The 19,311-nt window shown below is 47.3% G+C and overlaps 7 protein-coding genes across 7 annotated transcripts; 3 read left to right on the forward strand and 4 right to left on the reverse strand.

Moving 5' to 3' along the window:
• Positions 1–733: 733 nt before the first annotated feature.
• On the reverse strand, positions 734–2,677 carry ARP16203 (actin-related protein Arp6). The gene is made up of 10 exons (XM_001877190.1): positions 2,573–2,677; positions 2,404–2,518; positions 2,283–2,351; positions 2,101–2,224; positions 1,897–2,041; positions 1,690–1,845; positions 1,464–1,639; positions 1,278–1,413; positions 1,158–1,220; positions 734–1,091 (listed from the first exon to the last, which is right to left on the reverse strand). Exons 1-10 carry the CDS (start codon positions 2,656–2,658, stop codon positions 839–841), a joined length of 1,323 nt encoding a protein of 440 aa, XP_001877225.1. The 5' UTR covers positions 2,659–2,677; the 3' UTR covers positions 734–838.
• Positions 2,678–3,250: 573 nt separating this feature from the next.
• Positions 3,251–4,264, forward strand: LACBIDRAFT_312042 (uncharacterized protein; the record flags this gene model as incomplete). The annotated part of the gene is made up of 3 exons (XM_001876758.1): positions 3,251–3,453; positions 3,521–3,943; positions 4,003–4,264. 3 exons carry the CDS (start codon positions 3,251–3,253, stop codon positions 4,262–4,264), a joined length of 888 nt encoding a protein of 295 aa, XP_001876793.1.
• A 140-nt stretch (positions 4,265–4,404) lies between these two features.
• LACBIDRAFT_312043 (uncharacterized protein) lies at positions 4,405–5,980 on the reverse strand (the record flags this gene model as incomplete). Its single annotated transcript, XM_001877191.1, has 6 exons — positions 4,405–4,633; positions 4,691–5,357; positions 5,407–5,486; positions 5,538–5,578; positions 5,739–5,799; positions 5,898–5,980. 6 exons carry the CDS (start codon positions 5,978–5,980, stop codon positions 4,405–4,407), a joined length of 1,161 nt encoding a protein of 386 aa, XP_001877226.1.
• Positions 5,981–8,830: 2,850 nt separating this feature from the next.
• On the forward strand, positions 8,831–10,932 carry LACBIDRAFT_312044 (uncharacterized protein; the record flags this gene model as incomplete). Its single annotated transcript, XM_001876759.1, has 13 exons — positions 8,831–8,957; positions 9,027–9,034; positions 9,087–9,151; positions 9,202–9,312; positions 9,362–9,623; positions 9,681–9,764; positions 9,814–9,879; positions 9,928–9,942; positions 9,995–10,123; positions 10,175–10,366; positions 10,422–10,534; positions 10,597–10,768; positions 10,867–10,932. The coding sequence occupies 13 exons, from the start codon at positions 8,831–8,833 to the stop codon at positions 10,930–10,932; spliced, it is 1,410 nt and encodes a 469-aa protein (XP_001876794.1).
• Positions 10,933–13,413: 2,481 nt separating this feature from the next.
• Positions 13,414–14,299, reverse strand: LACBIDRAFT_292999 (uncharacterized protein). Its single transcript, XM_001877192.1, has 2 exons — positions 13,683–14,299; positions 13,414–13,627 (listed from the first exon to the last, which is right to left on the reverse strand). The coding sequence occupies exon 1, from the start codon at positions 14,094–14,096 to the stop codon at positions 13,731–13,733; it is 366 nt and encodes a 121-aa protein (XP_001877227.1). The 5' UTR covers positions 14,097–14,299; the 3' UTR covers positions 13,414–13,627; positions 13,683–13,730.
• A 2,296-nt stretch (positions 14,300–16,595) lies between these two features.
• LACBIDRAFT_312046 (uncharacterized protein) lies at positions 16,596–17,012 on the reverse strand (the record flags this gene model as incomplete). Its single annotated transcript, XM_001877193.1, has 2 exons — positions 16,596–16,888; positions 16,964–17,012. The coding sequence occupies 2 exons, from the start codon at positions 17,010–17,012 to the stop codon at positions 16,728–16,730; spliced, it is 210 nt and encodes a 69-aa protein (XP_001877228.1). The 3' UTR covers positions 16,596–16,727.
• A 386-nt stretch (positions 17,013–17,398) lies between these two features.
• Positions 17,399–19,220, forward strand: LACBIDRAFT_182923 (uncharacterized protein; the record flags this gene model as incomplete). Its single annotated transcript, XM_001876760.1, has 5 exons — positions 17,399–17,603; positions 17,661–18,502; positions 18,547–18,664; positions 18,721–18,968; positions 19,164–19,220. The coding sequence occupies 5 exons, from the start codon at positions 17,399–17,401 to the stop codon at positions 19,218–19,220; spliced, it is 1,470 nt and encodes a 489-aa protein (XP_001876795.1).
• Between the last annotated feature and the right edge of the window lie 91 nt (positions 19,221–19,311).

The raw sequence follows: 19,311 nt of genomic DNA on the forward strand, positions 1-19,311 counted from the left end.
AAACCTGGACGCTAGATAAGTACTTCTTACGAAGCGTGGCATCTCGACAATCTCAGGCACCAATTACTTCTCACACTAACCTTCAAAATGTTGTTCCCTTCCATAACCATGGGCCCGGGAACAGCGTTAATACCAAGTAAACCTACCTTGGCATGGGTAACAACAGCTTTATCCAGTTGACAGTCGATTTCCATATTAAAAAATGGTAAATGAAGGGCCCAGCGCCAAAACCCACAAGCATATTTGGAAAGTCATTGACCTGGGGTAAGTAGAACGTGGCAGGCGGGGCCTGTTGCTTCGTCGCGGATAGAATCGGGACCTCGATAGCTTTGGGCGTGAGGGCTGAATGATGCGGGGCTTCTTCTCGAGCGCAGAGGTGTAAGCGAACCCGCAAGGTGTATTGTTACTCGATGGTAGTACGAGGGCACATCAATTCTGTTGAATACCGCACTGATACAATGGGATGCTGAAGCTCTTCTTAACCAATCAGGCTTGGTTAGCATCCCAAGGTTGGATTCTGACTTTCCTTTCTGGCGTTATCGCGTTTAAACTCGTGTTCATGTTCCAGGTGCCAGGTGAATCATTATCATTATTTGGTAGTCCTTGCTCGTTGTCCGATATGGACCCTGCGCCGCGGGCGATAGCTCCTGAAAGATAACATCTGTAGCCTCTCATGTGGATGGCGGAGGCGTTGCGAGTGCGTCGGTCACCTGAGTTGTAAGATGGACAGCTTGATCTCCAAAGAAATTGGATTGCCTAGGGCAGACAACAATACAGGATCGTGTAAAGGTTCAGACCATACACGTTTGCAAACTTCATACACGGCGGAATTCGAAATTCACCGTCTTTTGCTTCTAGTTCTTGTCAACTTGCCAGAAGGTTGGATACGATCGTCATCCCGTTGTTTCCCTTTCAGCTTCGAGTTATCTTTGGGCTTCTCTTTCTCAGGTTCTTGAGTTTTCCAGTCACGAAACTTCCTTCGAGAAGCATTGCTTCCACTTTCAGCATACTCTGCCCGCGTGACGACATACTGAGCGAACGTAGGCATGCTCGCAAAGTTGTATGCTGCTTGGTATGCTTCTGTGATGGGGCTGAGTAGGTGGAATGAGTACGCAGCTTTTGGGGTGTCTAGTTAATTCAATTATCAGTGCACGTACTCTTCAGCTTCGTAGATAACGACCTCGCAGTCAACGGGCGCCAGAGTTTGTAATTCGGATGTCCTGTTTTTTCATGGTCAATTCGGGGTTCGTGTCCAAATGACCCTCGTTAAAACACACAATCTCTCACGAAAACCCTTGAATTTGGTGTTGCCTCCTATCAAGCCGATATTAGACCAGAACATTCCCTGAAGATCGCTGGGTAGCTTTGAAATGGAAAAAACTATCATTTCAGCAAGACCGCCTTGATCAAGTCCTGATGAAATAATATTAGCGCGGCCGGAAGTAGATCAAGAAAGGACTGACCAATGTCATCTGGGCGAAAAACAAGTTCGGGGACTGTGAATCTCTCATTATTCATGACGAGAATCTGATCGGTGTCAGTCACAATGTCGTCGAGTTGCCGTACACGGCCTTTACGATGTGTTGAGAGGTCCGGAAGGATATATTCTTGGACAATGGAATTTCGTTTTAGGTCTGTTCTGGCTGGGCACTTTAGCTATAACCCCACAAAAGAACGTAATCTTCTTACCGACATACTTCCAAGTCCTCTTTGAAGTTGGTGGATACGTAGCAACAAGACTCTTTGACATGATTCATAATGTAGGTCTCGTCCATCATGTTCCATTGCCGAAATGACACGAGTTCCTTCAATTGATTCGTCAACAACTTACCTCCGACGTCCAGCCTTGGTATCCAGGGTAAGAGGGATTGCAAAACTCAGGGAAACTATCCTCACCGACTGACCGCCGTCCAAACTACCTTCTCATTACTAATCGGTACGACATGCGTGAAGCTGAAGCCAGAGTCTACAACCAGGATGCATTCTGGTTGGGGAGACATCGGTTTTGCGAAAAGATCTCCATATGGAATTAAAGATGCAGCTAGTCCAGAAATTGTCGCTTTATTAAAAATAGTTGAGGAGGCCATTAACGAAACATACGCGCGCAACGATAATAAGAATCAAACTCGTATTCCTCAAAAACGAATTGATCATAAACCTCTTGGATATTTGGTAGATTGAAGTAGGGCTCTGTTATCAAAAGAGATGCTTCTGATGTGTTCACCTATTCTTAAAGAATGTCAACGTGCGTGAGTCATTTTCTCAGAGCTGTATTCTCCTACCCCAAATACTTCATCCGAGAAAATCCCGTCCCACACTGCCTTTTGCGCATCCCAATCCACAAGATACCCCTTCTGTTCTGTGAGGTACTATAGCTTCACAAGTGTGGGAAGAAATAGAAACCTTCTCAAATGGTAACCGATAATGCAACGATGAGTAGTCCTTGCATTTTTCGGTTTCATGGCCAAAGTATGTCATTTTGTCCCCTTTCGAGCGAACAACTGCGTTTGAAATGATTCTGTAGGTATTGTAACGTCCGAGCGGTCACAGTAAAGAGAATAAGAGAGCACACCTCGGAGCCAGTCCTACATGTTCATCGACTATGCCCGCCTTGATAGTGGACGCGCCATTATCAAGAACTACAACGGGTTTTCTCATCAAACCTTGTAAGTATGTCAATGGTGACTGAAGGAAGAGCAGTGAACAGCGTGGGAATTCTTAGGTTTGCAAGAAATTGGAATTACCTTGACTCCTGTAAGTTCAAACCTTCTTGAAGTCAGTTCAAATCGATTTCACGGTAACAGACGTATACGTACGCAAGCAGGATCACCTAACCTCAATTCATAGATCTACCGTTGCTTCTCGTGCCTGGTAAAATTGGGCAAACTCTCAACCCATCTGCAGGCTCTTGGACTTCCCGAGAGATCTAACTACTCTGCGTTAGTCCTACATTCTATATGACGAGTTTGATTCCTTCTGACTTTGATATTATAACGCCAGTAAACCCACGGATTTTGCGTTAAATTCTTGAGGTCAGTCTAACCCTACCCTCGGAGTAGAATAACCTCACCGAATCTCATCCTTACTACTTTCTAGTTGGTGGCGTGTCTAGCCCTGATTTGGGTTGAAAATGTGCATAGGCGTATGGACCTTTGAGCACCCAGATTACTCGCTGTGAGTGTTGAAGCGATCCAGCAATCTGTTGCTCGTGGTCTCGTCCCTCCACAAATATACCTCTGACGGGCTGACGATGAGCCATTATTGGAACACATGTAGTATCCTTGCCAGCAATCGGGATGAATTTTTAGACAGACCCACACAGGAAGCTCATTTTCACTCCTTTGAGAATCATGCTCCCAATCCAGAGAGCCCAGGCAACATCCTATCCGGTCGGGACGAAAAGGCTGGAGGAACTTGGTTAGGCATTAACCGAGCTGGGAGGGTTGCGCTACTGTAAGCAGGTTTACGTGGCTACTAATTCAGAGGCATGACAGATCGATGATTGCTCATAACTTTAAAGGACGAACATAACCGAACCTGCGAAGAAATTTGATTCTTCGAGGGGGGAGCTGACCTCATCTTTTCTCTTGTCGGATTCCGCCCATCCCTTGCAGGACGAGGTAGGAAAGATTGTTTCGCCAAACGCAGTGTTTGCTGGGTTCAATTTACTTCTTTTATCTCCTGCATTGCGACCCGACGGAAAATTAAGTTATGACTCTCTGTTGGTCACAAATCATGGCTCGGGTGGAACAATCACGTCCCGCTTCCTCTCCACGCAAGAGCGTTCCTGTGGGGGTGTCTCAAATGGCGTTGATGGCGCCGGAGGTAACGACTGGCCCAAAATAAATCACGCCAGTCACGACCTGGGCGCTATTCTGCGTCCTTCTTCAACAAAGGAATGGACTGAGACGAACATCACGGACCATCTATTCGAAGTCCTTGCGTGAGTACGTCCGTTTCTATCGTTGCGAATTTTTTGACACATCAAGGTTTCTTCGAAAGATGGCGCTCGCCAGAACCTATCACAGACCGCTCTCAACTGCGAAATACTGTCCACGTCGCGGCTATTCCGATTACGATTGAAGGCTCGACCGAATATGTGAAACCAGCATTCTACGGAACGCGCTCATCGACAGTTCTTTTGGTGCGTAGAGATGGAGTGGTCCTTTTCATCGAGAGGGATGTATGGAAACTTGTAGATGGAAAAGCGGTCAAGCTAGAACCGCCCACCGAGCGGAGGTTCCGCTTTAATATCAACGTTTAGACGTGCGCATGGATTACACTGTCACAATAAAATACATCCTAGGCATACAAAGGTGTGCATGTGGCTCAATGCTCTAATATCAAAGCGACAAAACAAGATGAGAAAGCAGCGATACAGCAAGATATGTCAAGACGGGGCGTTCAACTCATAACGTGGGTATATACGGTGTGATGGTCTCCTGGAGGCAAAGGAAAATAAGGATTATAGCCAGCTGTTGCCATGTTGTTCCACTCTTGAGGCGAAACATCGGGAGACCCCGTAGGATGGAATGAACCTGGCCCACTGGAAGCCGACAAGGGTGTCAAAAGTTCATCCGAAGGGGTGCCGCTGTCGTATGATGGCGCACTAGCGTCGGAATTGTTGTTACTTCTATTAATTAAATAAAAATCAAATCAGCTTCAGGGATGTAAGTAAACTATAACGCACTGCAAAAGACTGTTCAGCTCGGCGATGCGGCGATACAATAGACAAGGGGTATTCGGTGGGTGATGGCTAAATTGACGCAAGGAGTTTAAGCAATCTTGAAGCTGTTGCGAGAGCGAGATATACGCGACACCCGTTGCTGGGTTGGTTCGGCAAGGACAAAAGGCCTGGGGCGTTGCTGTATTCCCAGGAAAGTTCTCTCCATAATTGTGACCTTCATCACTGCCCGACAGTGAATAATTGCCGACGCCGCCCTCTGAATACGACGAAGGCGCTGACCCAGGATTATGTGTTCCGTTATATTGTGGGTTGGCGGGAGGGTGGTGATGATAGGGGATTGCAGTGCCATTTGATGATGTGTACGATTGGCGCTGGTCGTTTTCAAATGACGATGATGAATTGCTTCGAGGAGCCTGGAATGTATGATGGTATCGCATCGACGGTGCAGGGGAAGGTGAAAAACGATAGAGGTGAGGACTGACGTCAGTAGATGGCTCTGTTTTGATAGGGCTGAGAAGAGAGGGTAGTGCGCGACCATTTCTTGAGAGCTCATCCGGAAGCTGGGTATTTCGTTTTGAAAGGGAAACACATTTTGTGGCTCTAGAATGCCATTTTTCGTTTGGATCTCCGTCTCGAAAATTACTTTCCGCCCACCTGGGGTGTGGTTTGCCTAGACGTTAATTAGCCGAAGTACTGTGCAACTGTCACGAAAATCATACCTCTGAGCTCGCGAACAAGAGACTCCAATTCGGCGATTCGGTTTCTCAGACGGGTATTTTCGTCGACGGAAGGATCGTCCCTGTCACAGTGTCATCATCGTTTTCGTCGATAGTATGCGAGAGTGACTCACCTTAGAGCGGGGTCATCGATCTCATAGACACAAAGACCAGTCTAAAAACCACCATGATTCCTATAAATGAAAGGTGAAGACGTAGAGGTAAAGGTGGACTTTCCAGGCCAAGCTGAATACATCTCTGGCAAGGGCGTTTGCGATCGCACTGTATGCACAATGAGCACTATTGCTTATTTTTTGGGATAGGAATGAGCGCACCTTGCGTTTGGAGGTATGACAATTGAGGCAACTTTGCGTAGTGCGATTTCTCCTCCTTTTCCTATTTTTGGGTTATAATTCGGGGGTAGAGGGGGGTCAACGGTTAATTAGTTCGGCTAGTTGAATTGAAGGCGCCCGAGCGCACGAAAGTGTACTAACCTGTGGTCGGTGTCGAGAGTGAACTCGAGGTCCATTATCTCTCCCTTGAGTTGCATTGGTTGGAAGACCTCTGAGGACATCATGGTAAGGAGCGGAAAGGAACAAGCTTAAGGAATTGGTCCTTGCCCTTAAGTGCAGCCGGGGTCATTAAGTAACAAATAGAGATCCAGCTTCCAGATCGTAGGTGCCGGCGTTGGCAGATGAAGCATCTCCCGATTCGGGTGTTGATTAGAAGATGCTTCCGCCTGGCGGATGCCTGGGATGGAGTCTCCTGGGAGGTAGAAATTGGTAGAAAAGCCTTCGTTTGCCTCAACTTCGTGTGACGATGTTCTGGATCACAATCTTCCCAAGAATGGGCTTATCGCCCTGAGGATCAGGTTCGCACCAGACAATGGACGGATTATTATCCACGAAACATGTAGATATCAACTGGACTTTGGTGAACAAGCTTTCCCTATCGGAAACACCTACCAGCCTTGAAGTCCCAGTTGTCTGGAGGTCCCGAACTTGCGGAACTACCTCCGCGTCTATAATAAGTCCGCGAACATTTTGAAGATCTCGGTCAGGGTCGTCCTCTGCCAAGAACCACTCAACATGGATATCTTGGTCTTCGTGAAAATGACAAGAACTTGGTTCAAAAATGGACGTATCTGTCGGCATTGAGCGTCAACATCTCCATGTAGGTTCCCCCGATGACAAGAAGCCCGAGTGCAAGAAGCCCAACAAATTACAATAGACAGAGCATCTCGGCATCTTCACAGCCCGAACGTAGGCGCGATCAATGATGAAGTAAAGTGTTACGTCCGTAATGGGGTTTTATGCCCTTGAATGCTTGACGTACGTACCAAAAACATTAGAGAAAAACATGAAAGAAATAGACGTTTTTTGGGCCAAATAGGACTTTTTTTGGGATTCTGGGATTATCAATGAAATTACGTTCGGACTAAGAAATTATAACGCTGAGAGTGGATGATCGTGTGACACTGTGAGGGAGACTAGTTCCCAAAAGCAGACCGCTCGGAAGATTGAACCTGAAGGCGAGAATTTAGCAGGCATCCAGCTTAAACACTTAGCCCAGAACAGGTGTCGCACCAACTTTTGGAGAAATTGAAATTGAAGGAAGACTCCAGATATGTGGCGTTGCACGTAATGGAAAAAGCTACTGGCCATCCGCGTGTGTATACGAAAAATGAGCCAGGAGGTATCGACTGTTGAGGAGTTAGCTGAAATGAAGTTGTCGATGCGAACCTCACTATTGCGCAATCATCCGCGGAAGGCGGGCCATACAAATCCAGTGCAAACCTCCCATACCAAACCTTCCAAACTTTCGGTTCATCTGTGAGTTTATCTCGATCCTTCTAACTCGGAGAGCTCGCCAGTCCTGACATCAGATAATAAGTGACAAGTTTACTTGCAGGCTGAGATAAAATCGGTTACCACAATAAAGGGTCGGGTGTTGTCCAGTTGACAGTGGGAGACTTATCAATGTCACTCGCTCCGAGTCACGTCCCGACGAAACGCGAATGTTGAAATGCGAGCGCCAGCTGAGTGCCACAATCAGTGAAGTCTAGAAAAATTATGCGCTAAACAGTGGGTACTTACTTACTAAAAGAGCACAATCAACAATGGAAGAAGTCCTTGGCTGATGGGAAAGGTCAAGGTTAAAGAACCCCCTGATCAGGCCTTGTGACGATCTTTGGCGCCGGTTGACGCCGAGAGGTATCGAGCTGAGATCAGTTATCCACGTCAGAGCACGTCTCCTGTGGGAAGCGATTCTGAGCACTATGCACAAGTGCCGTCCGTAACACAAGAGAGAATGGTTTCGGCGTGTCAAGGCCTGTGCGATTGTGGTAATTATCTTCATATAGAATCAGGGATCGTAGATGGTCGTATCTTGGGTTGTTGAATTGGGCGCTCGCATGCGATTTTGAGGGTTGAGCACGCACCATTTGTCCAGGTCCTAGCAGGAAAAGTGCGACTCCAATTGACGGGATCGCTTCCGTGACCGCCATTCGGTCGAGATACCTGCAGCGCGCCTTGAGCATAGGAATGGATATAACAGATTTGGGGTTGGAATGTAGGAGGATTTGCGAATGTGGGATTCTATTCTTGAACAAGCACGATGTCAGGCGAGATACGGCCGTCAAGTTCAGAACATCACGAGAACAAGATTGAGAGCCATGCGCCTTTTGCACTTGTAACCGGTGTTCAGAACGGTTCTCGGAGGTTCCCTAGGCTTTCGTCTGAATTGACTCGACTGGGCTCTTTCCGTTTCATGTATGATGCCATCAAATGGTATGTGTGTAGACGTTCTCGCAGCCATCACACCGGTACGCGGAGCGATTATTGTTCGGTCAAATCTAAGTTTATCTGCGTGGAGACTCGTGGAGAGCAACCGGAGGTTATAGTCGAGGATAGGCAGCGAGGAATACCCCTGAAAGCGGATGAATTCCGAGAGATGTCGTTGGAAGATGTTTGATCTCTGTGTCATTCAACATTGATTGAATGTAAATCAGCACATAGTAATATGTGCTAGATGTGGGATGCCGCTGTGTGAGTTAGACTTTGAAGATGCTAAGGCCACAACAACTAGATAGCTAGTTTTAGGTGAAAAAATGTGAACGCACTTGAGTCTTGTTAAGGTGAATAAATCTAAAGCAAGTTGAACGTTGGACTAAAACTTGGTAAAAGTTCGCAGAACGAACGTGGGGTCACGCGGCCATGAAACAAATAGAGCCAAGCAGAAGTGACGTCTGTTAGTACTGCTATACTCGCGTTTTCCTCGTTGTTCTTCAACCCTTTCTAGAGTTCGAAGCCTGTCATTGCTCACGACTCTTCTATCACAACTTGTGCGTATGGAATTTGTGTGTGTTATCTTAATGAACCTCTCAAGACAGCACTCTACGCTTAGAACATCAAAGTTCTCGGCCATCATGGCTTCCACCCACGACGACAACCCGGACCTGTCTCTTACCTCTCTAGGGGAAGAATCGGACGCCATTTTGTCACCTCAGCAAGAGGTTGAGCCAATACCAGGGCTAAATGGGGTTCCGGTTAGATGTACGTGACAAAACGCCATTCAGCACACGAAATGAACTTTGAGTGTCTTAACACAACGAACTTGCTTAGGGTACGATGTAGGTGGCGTTTTTTTCTCCATGTTTAATTGATACATGTCATCGGCTGTAGGCGGACCGAACCGAGTCCTACACGCGAATAACGCCCTTCCAGGAAAAACACGACACAAGTGTAGAGTGAGTCAATGCACTCGTCTCTGACTTTGAGCTCATCTGGTACTTCGAAGGTTCTTCTATAATCCGTTAACTCTCTCCTCCCTTGCCTGTGGGCTCTTAATTCTTGCATATGTCGCGACAACCCAAGACGTTTTGGAGGAGGGTCAGGACAAAAGACGCGTGTATGTTTGTCTGTTAATTTTATGCATAGGCATCTTATCTGCTGGTCAGGGGGGTCTACGCAGCAATAGCTGCTTTCCTGACGTTTTCCATGATACAGTTCCGTGACGGACCTTTTATTCGGCCCCATCCTGCGTTCTGGCGAATAGTATTAGGAATCAATCTTTTGTATGAGTTGGCGCTCGTGTTCCTCCTCTTCCAAGATCTTGGCACTGCACGCACAATGATGACATATATCGATTCGAATCTGGGGGTCCCGCTCCCTGAAAAAAGCTACGCGGAGGATTGTGCACTGACCGCCAAAAATCTATGGGTGCGGTTTAGTATCACCGCCGCAATCCGCTGACCTGATGACACGATCTAATCACAGAACGCAATTGACATCTTCTGTCTCGCTCATGCCCTGGGCTGGTTTGGAAAGGCTATGATATTGCGGGACTACTGGTTTTGTTGGGTCAGTCCAACGATTGTGATCATGACGTGTACTCTGATAACTTTTTTAGATCCTCAGTATTGCTTTCGAGCTTGCAGAATACAGCTTGCAGCATCAATTACCGAATTTTGCGGAGGTATGATACATTTGCTATCTACCCTCTTTACCTCATGGTCCCCTCCAGTGCTGGTGGGATCATGTGCGTATCCAGTGCAACATGGCACTTGGAACCTACTTAACACACTTTCAAGTGGATTCTTGACGTGCTTGTTTGCAACTGGCTAGGAACTTATTTAGGTATGTATAATCGACCTCAACAGATCAATTCTGAACGACGAGACGTCATAGGGATGAAAGTGTGCCAATATTTCGAAGTCAAGGTGCAGCCTCATCTCCCCCCCATTATACCTGGTCTAATCCACGTCGTATAGCCTTACGAATGGCGAGGTTTTCGTCAAACGCGTGGAATCAAGTCCAAAGCCAAACGCGTCCTCAGTCAATTCTCCCCTCATGACTTTACTGCGTTCAAGTGGGGAACAGCTACGGATTTTTTGCACTACTCGACAGTTATTATGCTGTTGGCTATGTTCCTTGCCGCAGAACTCACTCCTTTTTACTTCAAGGTTTGAATGTTGTTTCCGCCACCGGTATCATTTGGCATCTCATCTGTTTGAGCAGAGCCTATTATGGATGGAACCTGACCATCCCATCGTTATCATGCGCCTTGCGGGGGTTTTTCTGTGTGCCTTGCCTGCCGTCCGAGAGCTTTTCCAGTACATTAATGACCCGAGGTAACGCCGGTTCCCTTCACAATAGCGCTCTGTCTGAATAGTCTTATTTTTTCATATTCAAGGCGCGCCGTGAGAATGGGCCAACATGTCTGGCTCCTCCTCGCGACAGTTATAACTGAACTCCTGGTTATTACGAAATGGAGCCAAGGCCAATTCACTGAACCTTTGCCGACCAAAGTGAGATGGGGTTGGGCTATCGGTGTGACTCTCTTGGTCCTTTATCCCGTTGTCCAGGTGAGATATGGTTATACTCCGCCCCAAGGTGTTCTAGCACTTCCCTTTTTTCGTATAAAGTCTTCAAAGAAATTGGTCACTAATAATTTTTGTTGCAGTTTGGAATTCCAAGCATCAGAAGGTATATCAGGAAACAGAAAAAAGGGAGGTACAAGGCAACCTGACAATATTGGGAATGCAGCAGTTACTTTTGCGTGGGGTGAAGTATAACTTATCATGACTGAAACAAATATCACTTTGGAAATTACTTTTCGGACTATGTGGAGATTTCCCGATGTATAATTGCGGTCCGAAGTTATAAGACAGCTCACTGTGGGCGTCTGTTGATCGTCGGAGAAGGCATTTCGATGCGTTCGCAAAGATACCTTTGAAGAAGGCACGGCGTTTTCGGCTTTGATGACGATTGTGTTGAAGCTTCAAGATATGAGTTCAAGCATCAGAAATCATTGCGGGATCAAATAAACTCCGGTGACTACAACCTCGTTCTAACAAAACTGAAGAAAAATATTTTATGGAGAAGGTCATCATTGTCTGACAACGGAAGCTACAAGAATACAAAACATGCTGCTTTCCGGCAGTCCGCTACCGCTACGAAAATAAATCGGTCGCCACAAGATACATCTTCTCAAGAGCGCGTTTTTGTGCAATCGACTGTTTCAAAACAGATATTCGCGCCACTTTCGCTTAAAGAGTTCCATCTAGACACTAACAGATCACTTTTCACCCTTACCTCAAAGATGGTCGGAACGGATTCCGATAATCGTTTGTTAGGCGAAACCTCAGGCTGGTCGCCACAATGAATACCAAATTAGCACTTTGCGTTGGAGTAGTTGATCTTAGTTGATCCCAATGCACAGGCCCCTGCTGCGGGTTAAAAGCCCGCTGTGGGAAACCAAATACTGTGAAATTAGTAGGTACTCGAAACCTGAAGACGTTATGAATTTTGAAGTTACGTTGGGCCAGGCTTGCCCTCCATAAAGCCTTTTTATAAATTTAAATAGTATGTGGTCCCACACGTCCGAGATCATGAAGGGTGGTATGCTGCTCTACCTCTCATTTTTGTGCAGAGGCATTGGCACCCTTGATTCTACTTCATGCTTTTTCATAGGAAATTAACAAATGGTATGATGCTCTAGGCAGACTTGAAATATATTTCATCTCGCTTGTGAATCACACCACGTACTTCTATATATGCGTAGCATAGAGGGGAAGGGATGGACCAGAAATTGAGGCTGCAGCGCTGAGCGCTGAACGTTGAACATCCACGGCGTATTCAGGCTCCAAACTTCAAAAAGCGTGACGTTATTGCTCCTGTATGTCCGGGTTGTATCCGGGTAAAGATTTAAGAGGTGGCTTTACCTCAATAGACTTAAATTTGACCCAAAAGAAAAAGATTTAAGAAATAGAAAATTTGAATCATAAAGCCATTTTCGCAAATTTTAAGAGCGGTGCCGGGTGATATCATCACTCAATCAGCTATACCATTGTAGGCCTCTCGTTTCAAATTTCTTAGTGTTCAAAAGGAAGAGAAGTCACGAGTTACCTCGACTTACTTCCTGGTATTTTTGCGCTTGCAGTCCGGGGGAAGGGGAGAGAAGTTACCAAGACAATCAGACAACCTGGGGAGGGAGTCCTTCTGCAACAAAAAATTCCCTTTTTCGTTCTATTCCATCAGGGTAATTCGTGGGGACCCCAATTTGGTTGAGGAAGAAGAGTGTTTGTGCTAAGTGCTTCCTGCAGGTCGCGTCGCGATCACGTGATTTGCATGCCCGAGTCACCTATCTGCGTCATGACTCACATCCTGTGCACAATGGGTCAAGGGCACAGGCCGCTGGCACCTCTTCCTCGAATTTTAGGCCCCCCTCCCATGATTTTTCACTCAATTTCTTGGACCAAGGACGGTTTGGAGTCGGAAAAACCTCTCTTTGCATCGGCGACGTCATGGCTTACTTGAAAGAAAGAGTCCGAGCGGCGAGAAGGCTTCGCTACACCGAGATTCGAATTCTATTAACTTGACACTGAACATTGGCATCGGCCTTTTGAGGTTCAAAATGTTGCGATTGAAACTCTGGAGCAAAAATGCAACATCTTCGTGGCCAAAACAGCTTGTACCATGCCCTCATACTCAAGGGAGTGCAAGATCAGCAGCGGCCCATATTTTATCCATCCTCATGAATATCAACTCCCCAAAACGTTGGTCATGACATTGGTTTGGAATAGCCGACAGTCTCGACATGCGGCTTTCGTCCTATGTCATGCGACCTCCACCATCACCTCGCTTTTGCAACGGGATCCCCTGCCGCACCATTTCTGACTTGTGAACCGTTCCATATCGGACCGAAGACAACCTCTTGGACCAACGGATGTCAAGAGATGTCCAATCGATTTGATAGTGGATGCTATTTTCTGCAGGGTCCCCTTTGCACAACTGTCTCCAGCATCTACCTCGATCATCAAGTGGCTCAGCATTTTCGTTACCCAAAATCACATTCTCTTGCCAACGCGAGTTTGCGAGCTTCCGTATTCTTTTCTTTGCCGAGCACAGCGCATGGTTCCATGACGGATCAAGGGCGAGACTCGAGGTACAATTGAATTTATTGGCCAGCCCACATATTCCCCCTCAGCCAGGCCATTCAGGAAAGGTTAGTGAATGAATATATATTCATGGGGTGTGGTGGTGGTAAACAACGCTGATGGACAGGAAATAATATTACCTAGGCCCAACAACTACAGAATAAGGCTGTTGCTAGTCAATGCGAACGAGTGAGGTGAGGTCATATAAAACATAGCGAGGTCCGGCCAAACAAAAAGCATGAGGAGTAGATGTCGAGTGTGTAAGGATCGTGTTAGATGGCAGGTCTATGGTGAGCGGAATCAGTTAACGTCCGCGCCGTCGAGACAAAGGACAACTTACGAAATATCATAGTTTTAACATCCGGATAATGCAATCGTGAAAAAGTCGTCAAAATAAGCTGGGGGGAAATTGCGATCTGTCCATATCGAAGTGTAATTCCCAAACATTGCCGTGCCCGGGGAGAGGCGTCAACCCTTTGAAGGTTCGTCGTCCTCGCAACAAATCAATTCGACGCATTCCAAGTTTCAAGTTGTATTCTGTGAGTCCTGGGCTATCTGCGCAGCGCTGTCGGAAAGATCGCTCGCACCGCTGGATGTAGCGTTCACCAATGTGAGCCAGCTCCCTTGGTGTCAACAGCTCAGAATAAGTTTCGTAAACGGCGTTGAAGACGTCGATACACCGAACACCACGCGAGTTACGGACGACCACCTGCCAGCGCTTCAAAACGTCGTTCACGATGACCATTTCTGGCATAAAACAGTGGGGCGAAACATGCAGTGAATACTCTTCGTGCGCCAGTGGTGTCGGGTGTCCGCCTCGATACACGTTAATGGCAAATTTTGGGACACGGGGGTCAAACGCGGCATCAAAGTACAAGGGCGGATGCTTCGCAGCAAGACTTTCAGAGCGAAAAGCTAGCGGCCAGCTGAGGGCTACTGCTGCGTCCTTTAAAGGCACTGTGAAGAAGGATCAATACTCAAAGGCACGGAGAAATTCAATCAACGGATACTACCTTCTTTGATGTAGGCCCTCATGTATCTTGACGACGTCCCCGAAGTGGGTGTGTAGGGTGTTTGGGGTGTATGACGCGATTCGGAGGGGGAGCGAGATGGACGGCGCGTCTGCTGCGCGTATTGGTTTGACAAGCTATTTTGCCTTGATCGATGTGGCCGATAAGCATCTAAAGACACGAAGAGTTAACAAAGTGCTGTCCCCTTCAGATAGAAGGCTTGCCGTAGTCGCTCTCAGGTGGGGACTCCCGTCTTCTGGAAGACGACCGATCTCCATATGATGATGCTAACAGATGGGTTTAGATGATGTTGCGGGCAAATTCCGACCACGTACGAAAAGCTTGCTGGTCACCGCCCGAGTGATAAGAGGGTTGAGAGGATCCATTCTTCAAGCATGATTTCAGCGGTGGACCTAATCGATGTCGGAGTTGAAAGATTTACAAAAGTGAGTGAGTTATCATACCTGCACGCTGTGTTTCTGCTCGCTGAGCCTCCTCACGTTCCATCTGATCCTCCATCCAGGCCTTCGATTTGACTGAGATGAATTTGTCAGATGACGTTTATTTCATTGATTGAAATTACCCACCCAAAGTTACGCCCGGTTTTAGTGGACGTACCCGATCCGGCGCCCTCTCCACTTTGATAGGTGCTGAGGAAGTAAGGTAATGTCGATTAGTATTATTCTCTAGGCAATGAGTGTTGATCCATGAAAACATACCATCAGAATCGTACCCCTTCGACAGCGAGAAGGATCTTAATCTTGAAGCCCTCCCGTCAGCAATCGATTCACGTACAGTTTTAACCGGCTGAGGAGTCATCGATTGCCTATCCGTCGAGAGCCTTCTTAAAAAGGAGCTCTTCACTGGCTTTTCAGAAATAGATGGCTGCATCGGAGTCGATCCCCAGGGGCTAGGAGAATCTGGCAACGATACGCTGACCATCTTCGGGGTCGTTGGTCTGCCAGTATCACGCTTGCTCCACTTGAACATTGCGAATAGTGAACAAAGTGAACGTCTGCGGAAGGGGGAAAATCGTGGGATATGATGGCGTTAAAGGTCGTTAAAGCGTGGTCCTCAGCGTGACCACGAGGATGGAGGGCGACTTGCTGCAAGTGAAACGACGCAGGTGAGCACCGCCGAACTCTGCTTGGGCGATGAAGGAGTGATCACATACCTGTCGATTTTAGACGTTCAAGCCTTAGTGAAGACCCTCACCCTGCAGTGGAACTCCGAGCAGCTTTATGTGCTGAGGAGAGACCCCGAGAGAGTAGCAAGAGCCTTCAACACGAGGCGTTGGCGAGGTCCTAAATCTAAGCAATTGCAGGGTCAGCTTCCGAACTTCGAGCCATTGATTGCTCTTTGCCCATCACGTGCTTGTTTCTCCACAGACCAGCTCAGTGAACTCACTAAACCAACACGAGGATTCTAGCCGCTTAATATTATCGCACCTTGATTCTGCCGTCAAAACAAAGCGCTTCTTGGCGCCAGTGCCCCAGAGACCCACGTATCGGTAGCAGGGAGACACCCCAACTGCAATGGCTCATTTTATGAATAACAAGATCGCTAACGAACCAACTCTACTCGCTATCTATAACGCAGGCATGTGTCTCTGATAAAGGTACAACACATCGATCACGGTTCCAACGCTCAGACCAGCTCATGGGGTGTGTGTTGTGCACGGGCACATAGATCCGATAACAAACGCCTCACTTACCGCGTGAGTATTTTTTCAAGAAACGAGGTCTCGTTTCGCAATCGACATCAGAGGTTTACAACTAGAAGTGGTGGATATTACACGTGTTCGGCCTCGTACCGTTTCTTATGTCGAGCATCGTATGTGGGATGCATGCATCCCCCGACGTCTTCTCCGTCTTCTTGGCGCACTGTTGATCAAGCCTTATTTAATGCTTAGTCCGAAGATTTACGAACCGCCGGAGAAAGCTAGTAAGGTTAACAGATGTTTCGTTTCACTTCCCCTCGTTTGCGGAGGTTCATAACCGTTTTCTTCGGTTCGACTGCCCCGCAAATCGTGTTTGTTCGATGATATCGGAAATTGCGACGAAAATGGCAGAACAATCGAAAAAGTAAACTCATTTGCCGCATGAGGCATGATGATACGTGCGAGCGCCAATGAGCAGACAAACGGGACGTCAGGGAAGAAAAGAGGGACTTGAAATCGAACAGAAATCAATGGGATAGTATCACAGCTTCCAGCGTAGCTGATCATGCACTGATCGGTTCGACATCTAGGGCGATAGACTGCCGGGGATTGTCGATCATACACGCATCGTCGCCACCTGCTTTTTAACGTGAAGGGAATTGCCGTGTTGGAAAATCCCTTTCCCTTAGCTTGCGAAGTGATTCAAGCAAGGCTGTCAGGCAGTGTCAGCTGAAGGGCAATTCGTATTTCGGATCGTTTTCAGTGTCCTCTTGGACGCGTACGTGTGCCAAATCAGAGCGACAAAGGAGAACAAGAGCGTTGTTCCGTACTTCGTCAACCCAGGAACAAAGGAGATTTTCAATTCGCATTCCAGGCCTGGAGCTGATTTAGTCTGTTTTCAAGCACGAGGCATCATCAAGCACAAATTTTTGCAAGAGATGACGCAGGTACACCAATGTACACATGACCAGTGGGGGTTCGTCCAATTTGCCTTTCCCATTCTTTGGTGCCTTTAAAACGCGTAGAAGATCGGGCGGCCTCCTGTGGAACGCCAAAGAGACTCCCCCAGGTTCAGGTTGACGTCTACCTGCGGCAAGAGGCTTAGCCTTCAGGCAAGTGCCACCGCAAGGTGATCTCGTAGAAATTGTTCCCAAAGTTGTACGGCGGATAACAATTTATGACCTATTCTCTGGTTTGGGTGGCTTGAAAACGACGGTCGCAAGTCTATATTGTTCAGTTTTTCAGCATTTAGAATCGAGGGGTGCCCTACATAACTAGTTGGCTTGAAGTAGGGAGGAATGGTGTGACTCATGCGATGTCACGCACTTCGTCACATAACATCAAAAACTTTCCCTCGCCGTCTTCGACGACGAAAAGACCTTTAAGATGGTCACACACGTACTCTTCGAGTCGTCCTCTGGGTATGCCATCTTTGAGGCCAAGCTTACGGAGGACATTGGCTCCAGGTCCTCAGCGGTCCAAGAGTCGATAAAGGATTTGGCAAAGTTTGGGAAAATGGTGTCGTTGATGAGCTTTTCGCCGTTCAAAAGCGCTGCCCAAGCATTGGAGAATATCAACGACGTTTCTGAGGGTGCGTACAGCACCACATGATAGCTTGTCAATGCACTGATTTGAAAAAAATGATCAGGTATCATGAACGACTACCTCAAAAATTTGCTCGAGTTGAACCTCTCTAAAACCTCGAAGAAGTCGCGCGTGACGTTGGCCGTCGCAGACTCGCTGCTCGGAAAGAGCATCAAGGAAGTTCTCGGCTTCAACATTGACACCTCGGAAAAAGCTCAAGACCTTATTCGTGGAATCCGACTCCACGCCGATAAGCTGCTGAAGGGTCTTCAGACAGATGACCTCAAAAAGGCCCAACTCGGCCTGGGTCACTCCTACTCGCGCGCAAAGCTAAAGTTTAACGTGAACCGGATAGACAACATGATCATTCAGGCTATTGCGTTGCTGGACCAACTCGACAAGGACGTCAACTTGTTCTCGATGCGCATTCGGGAGTGGTACGGCTATCATTTCCCAGAGCTCGTCCGCCTTGTGCCAGACAACCATCAGTATGCTCGCGTTGCGCATTTTATTGGAGATAAAGATAAGCTGGACGAGGACAAACTTCCAGACCTCGCTGCCATTCTGGACGACGATTCAACACTAGCTCAAAACATTCTTGACGCTGCCCGTGGTTCCATGGGATCGTCACTATCCGAAATCGACATGCTTAACATCCATTCCTTCGCCAATCGTGTGGTTTCCATCTCGGACTACCGTAAATCACTCGTGTCATATCTTGCAGAGAAGATGAACCTTGTCGCACCTAGTTTAACAGCGCTTCTTGGAGAGAGGATTGGTGCACGTCTAATTAGCCACGCGGGAAGCTTAACAAACTTGAGCAAATACCCTGCGAGTACTGTGCAAATTCTTGGAGCGGAGAAGGCGCTGTTCAGAGCACTTAAGACAAAAGGGAATACTCCTAAGGTGTGCTCCCTCTGTTCTATCTGACCTCAACTGACGTTGCGCAGTACGGTCTCCTCTACCACTCTTCCTTCATAGGCCGAGCCGGGCCAAAGCACAAGGGTCGAATTTCCCGATTCCTGGCCAACAAATGCTCAATAGCGTCAAGGATAGATTGTTATTCTGGTACTCTACGCCTCTCATCCCATATCACGGACATACCACTCACTCTTTTCGGATAGATAACCCCACATCCAAATTCGGCGAAGCTCTCCGCGCACAAGTGGAAGAACGTTTGCAATTCTTCGAAAACGGAGAACCACCTACCAAAAATGCCGACGTCATTCGCAAAGTTTTGGACGACCTCGCTCTTGAAGAAGGGGATGATGATGACGTTGACATGGATGGTCCTGCCTTGACAACTTTGGAAGCCACTGCCCCAACACCAAAGAAGGATAAGAAGAAGAAAAGGAAGAGCGATGATATGGATGTGGATGCAGACGAGGAGGATGAACATTCAGTCAAGAAGGTGAAGCTATTGAAGGAGGAAAAGAAAGCCTTGAAGAAGGCTAAAAAGGAGAAGGCCAAGAGTGAGGCAGCTTTGGCCGGAGAGGTGCGTTTTGTTCATCTGAGTCCAGTACTATGATTTACCGTTTTGTATCTCCAGGACGGCGAACCAGCGAAGAAAAAGGAGAAGAAAGAGAAAAAGGAAAAGAAAGAGAAGAAGAAGAGCAAGGAATGATCTAGTGCTTTCTCTCTCCCGTCGTCCTTCCTTTTGTTTTCACCTTCTTTGTATATATCAATTCCTTCCTCATCATCGCCGTTGACGCTAG

This window comes from Laccaria bicolor, genomic scaffold (assembly GCF_000143565.1).
Source record: "Laccaria bicolor S238N-H82 LACBIscaffold_4 genomic scaffold, whole genome shotgun sequence".
In the NCBI taxonomy this organism is placed as follows: Eukaryota; Fungi; Basidiomycota; class Agaricomycetes; order Agaricales; family Hydnangiaceae; genus Laccaria; species Laccaria bicolor.

Coding starts and splice junctions, on each gene's coding strand:
- ARP16203 (XM_001877190.1), bottom strand. CDS start 2,658: ATGAGAAAACCCGTTGTAGTTCTTGATAATGGCGCGTCCACTATCAAG. Junction 1,846..1,896: donor GTTTGGACGGCGGTCAGTCG/GTGAGGATAGTT, acceptor CTGGATACCAAG/GCTGGACGTCGGAGGTAAGT. Junction 1,640..1,689: donor GAGGACTTGGAAGTATGTCG/GTAAGAAGATTA, acceptor GTGCCCAGCCAG/AACAGACCTAAAACGAAATT.
- LACBIDRAFT_292999 (XM_001877192.1), bottom strand. CDS start 14,096: ATGCCAGAAATGGTCATCGTGAACGACGTTTTGAAGCGCTGGCAGGTG.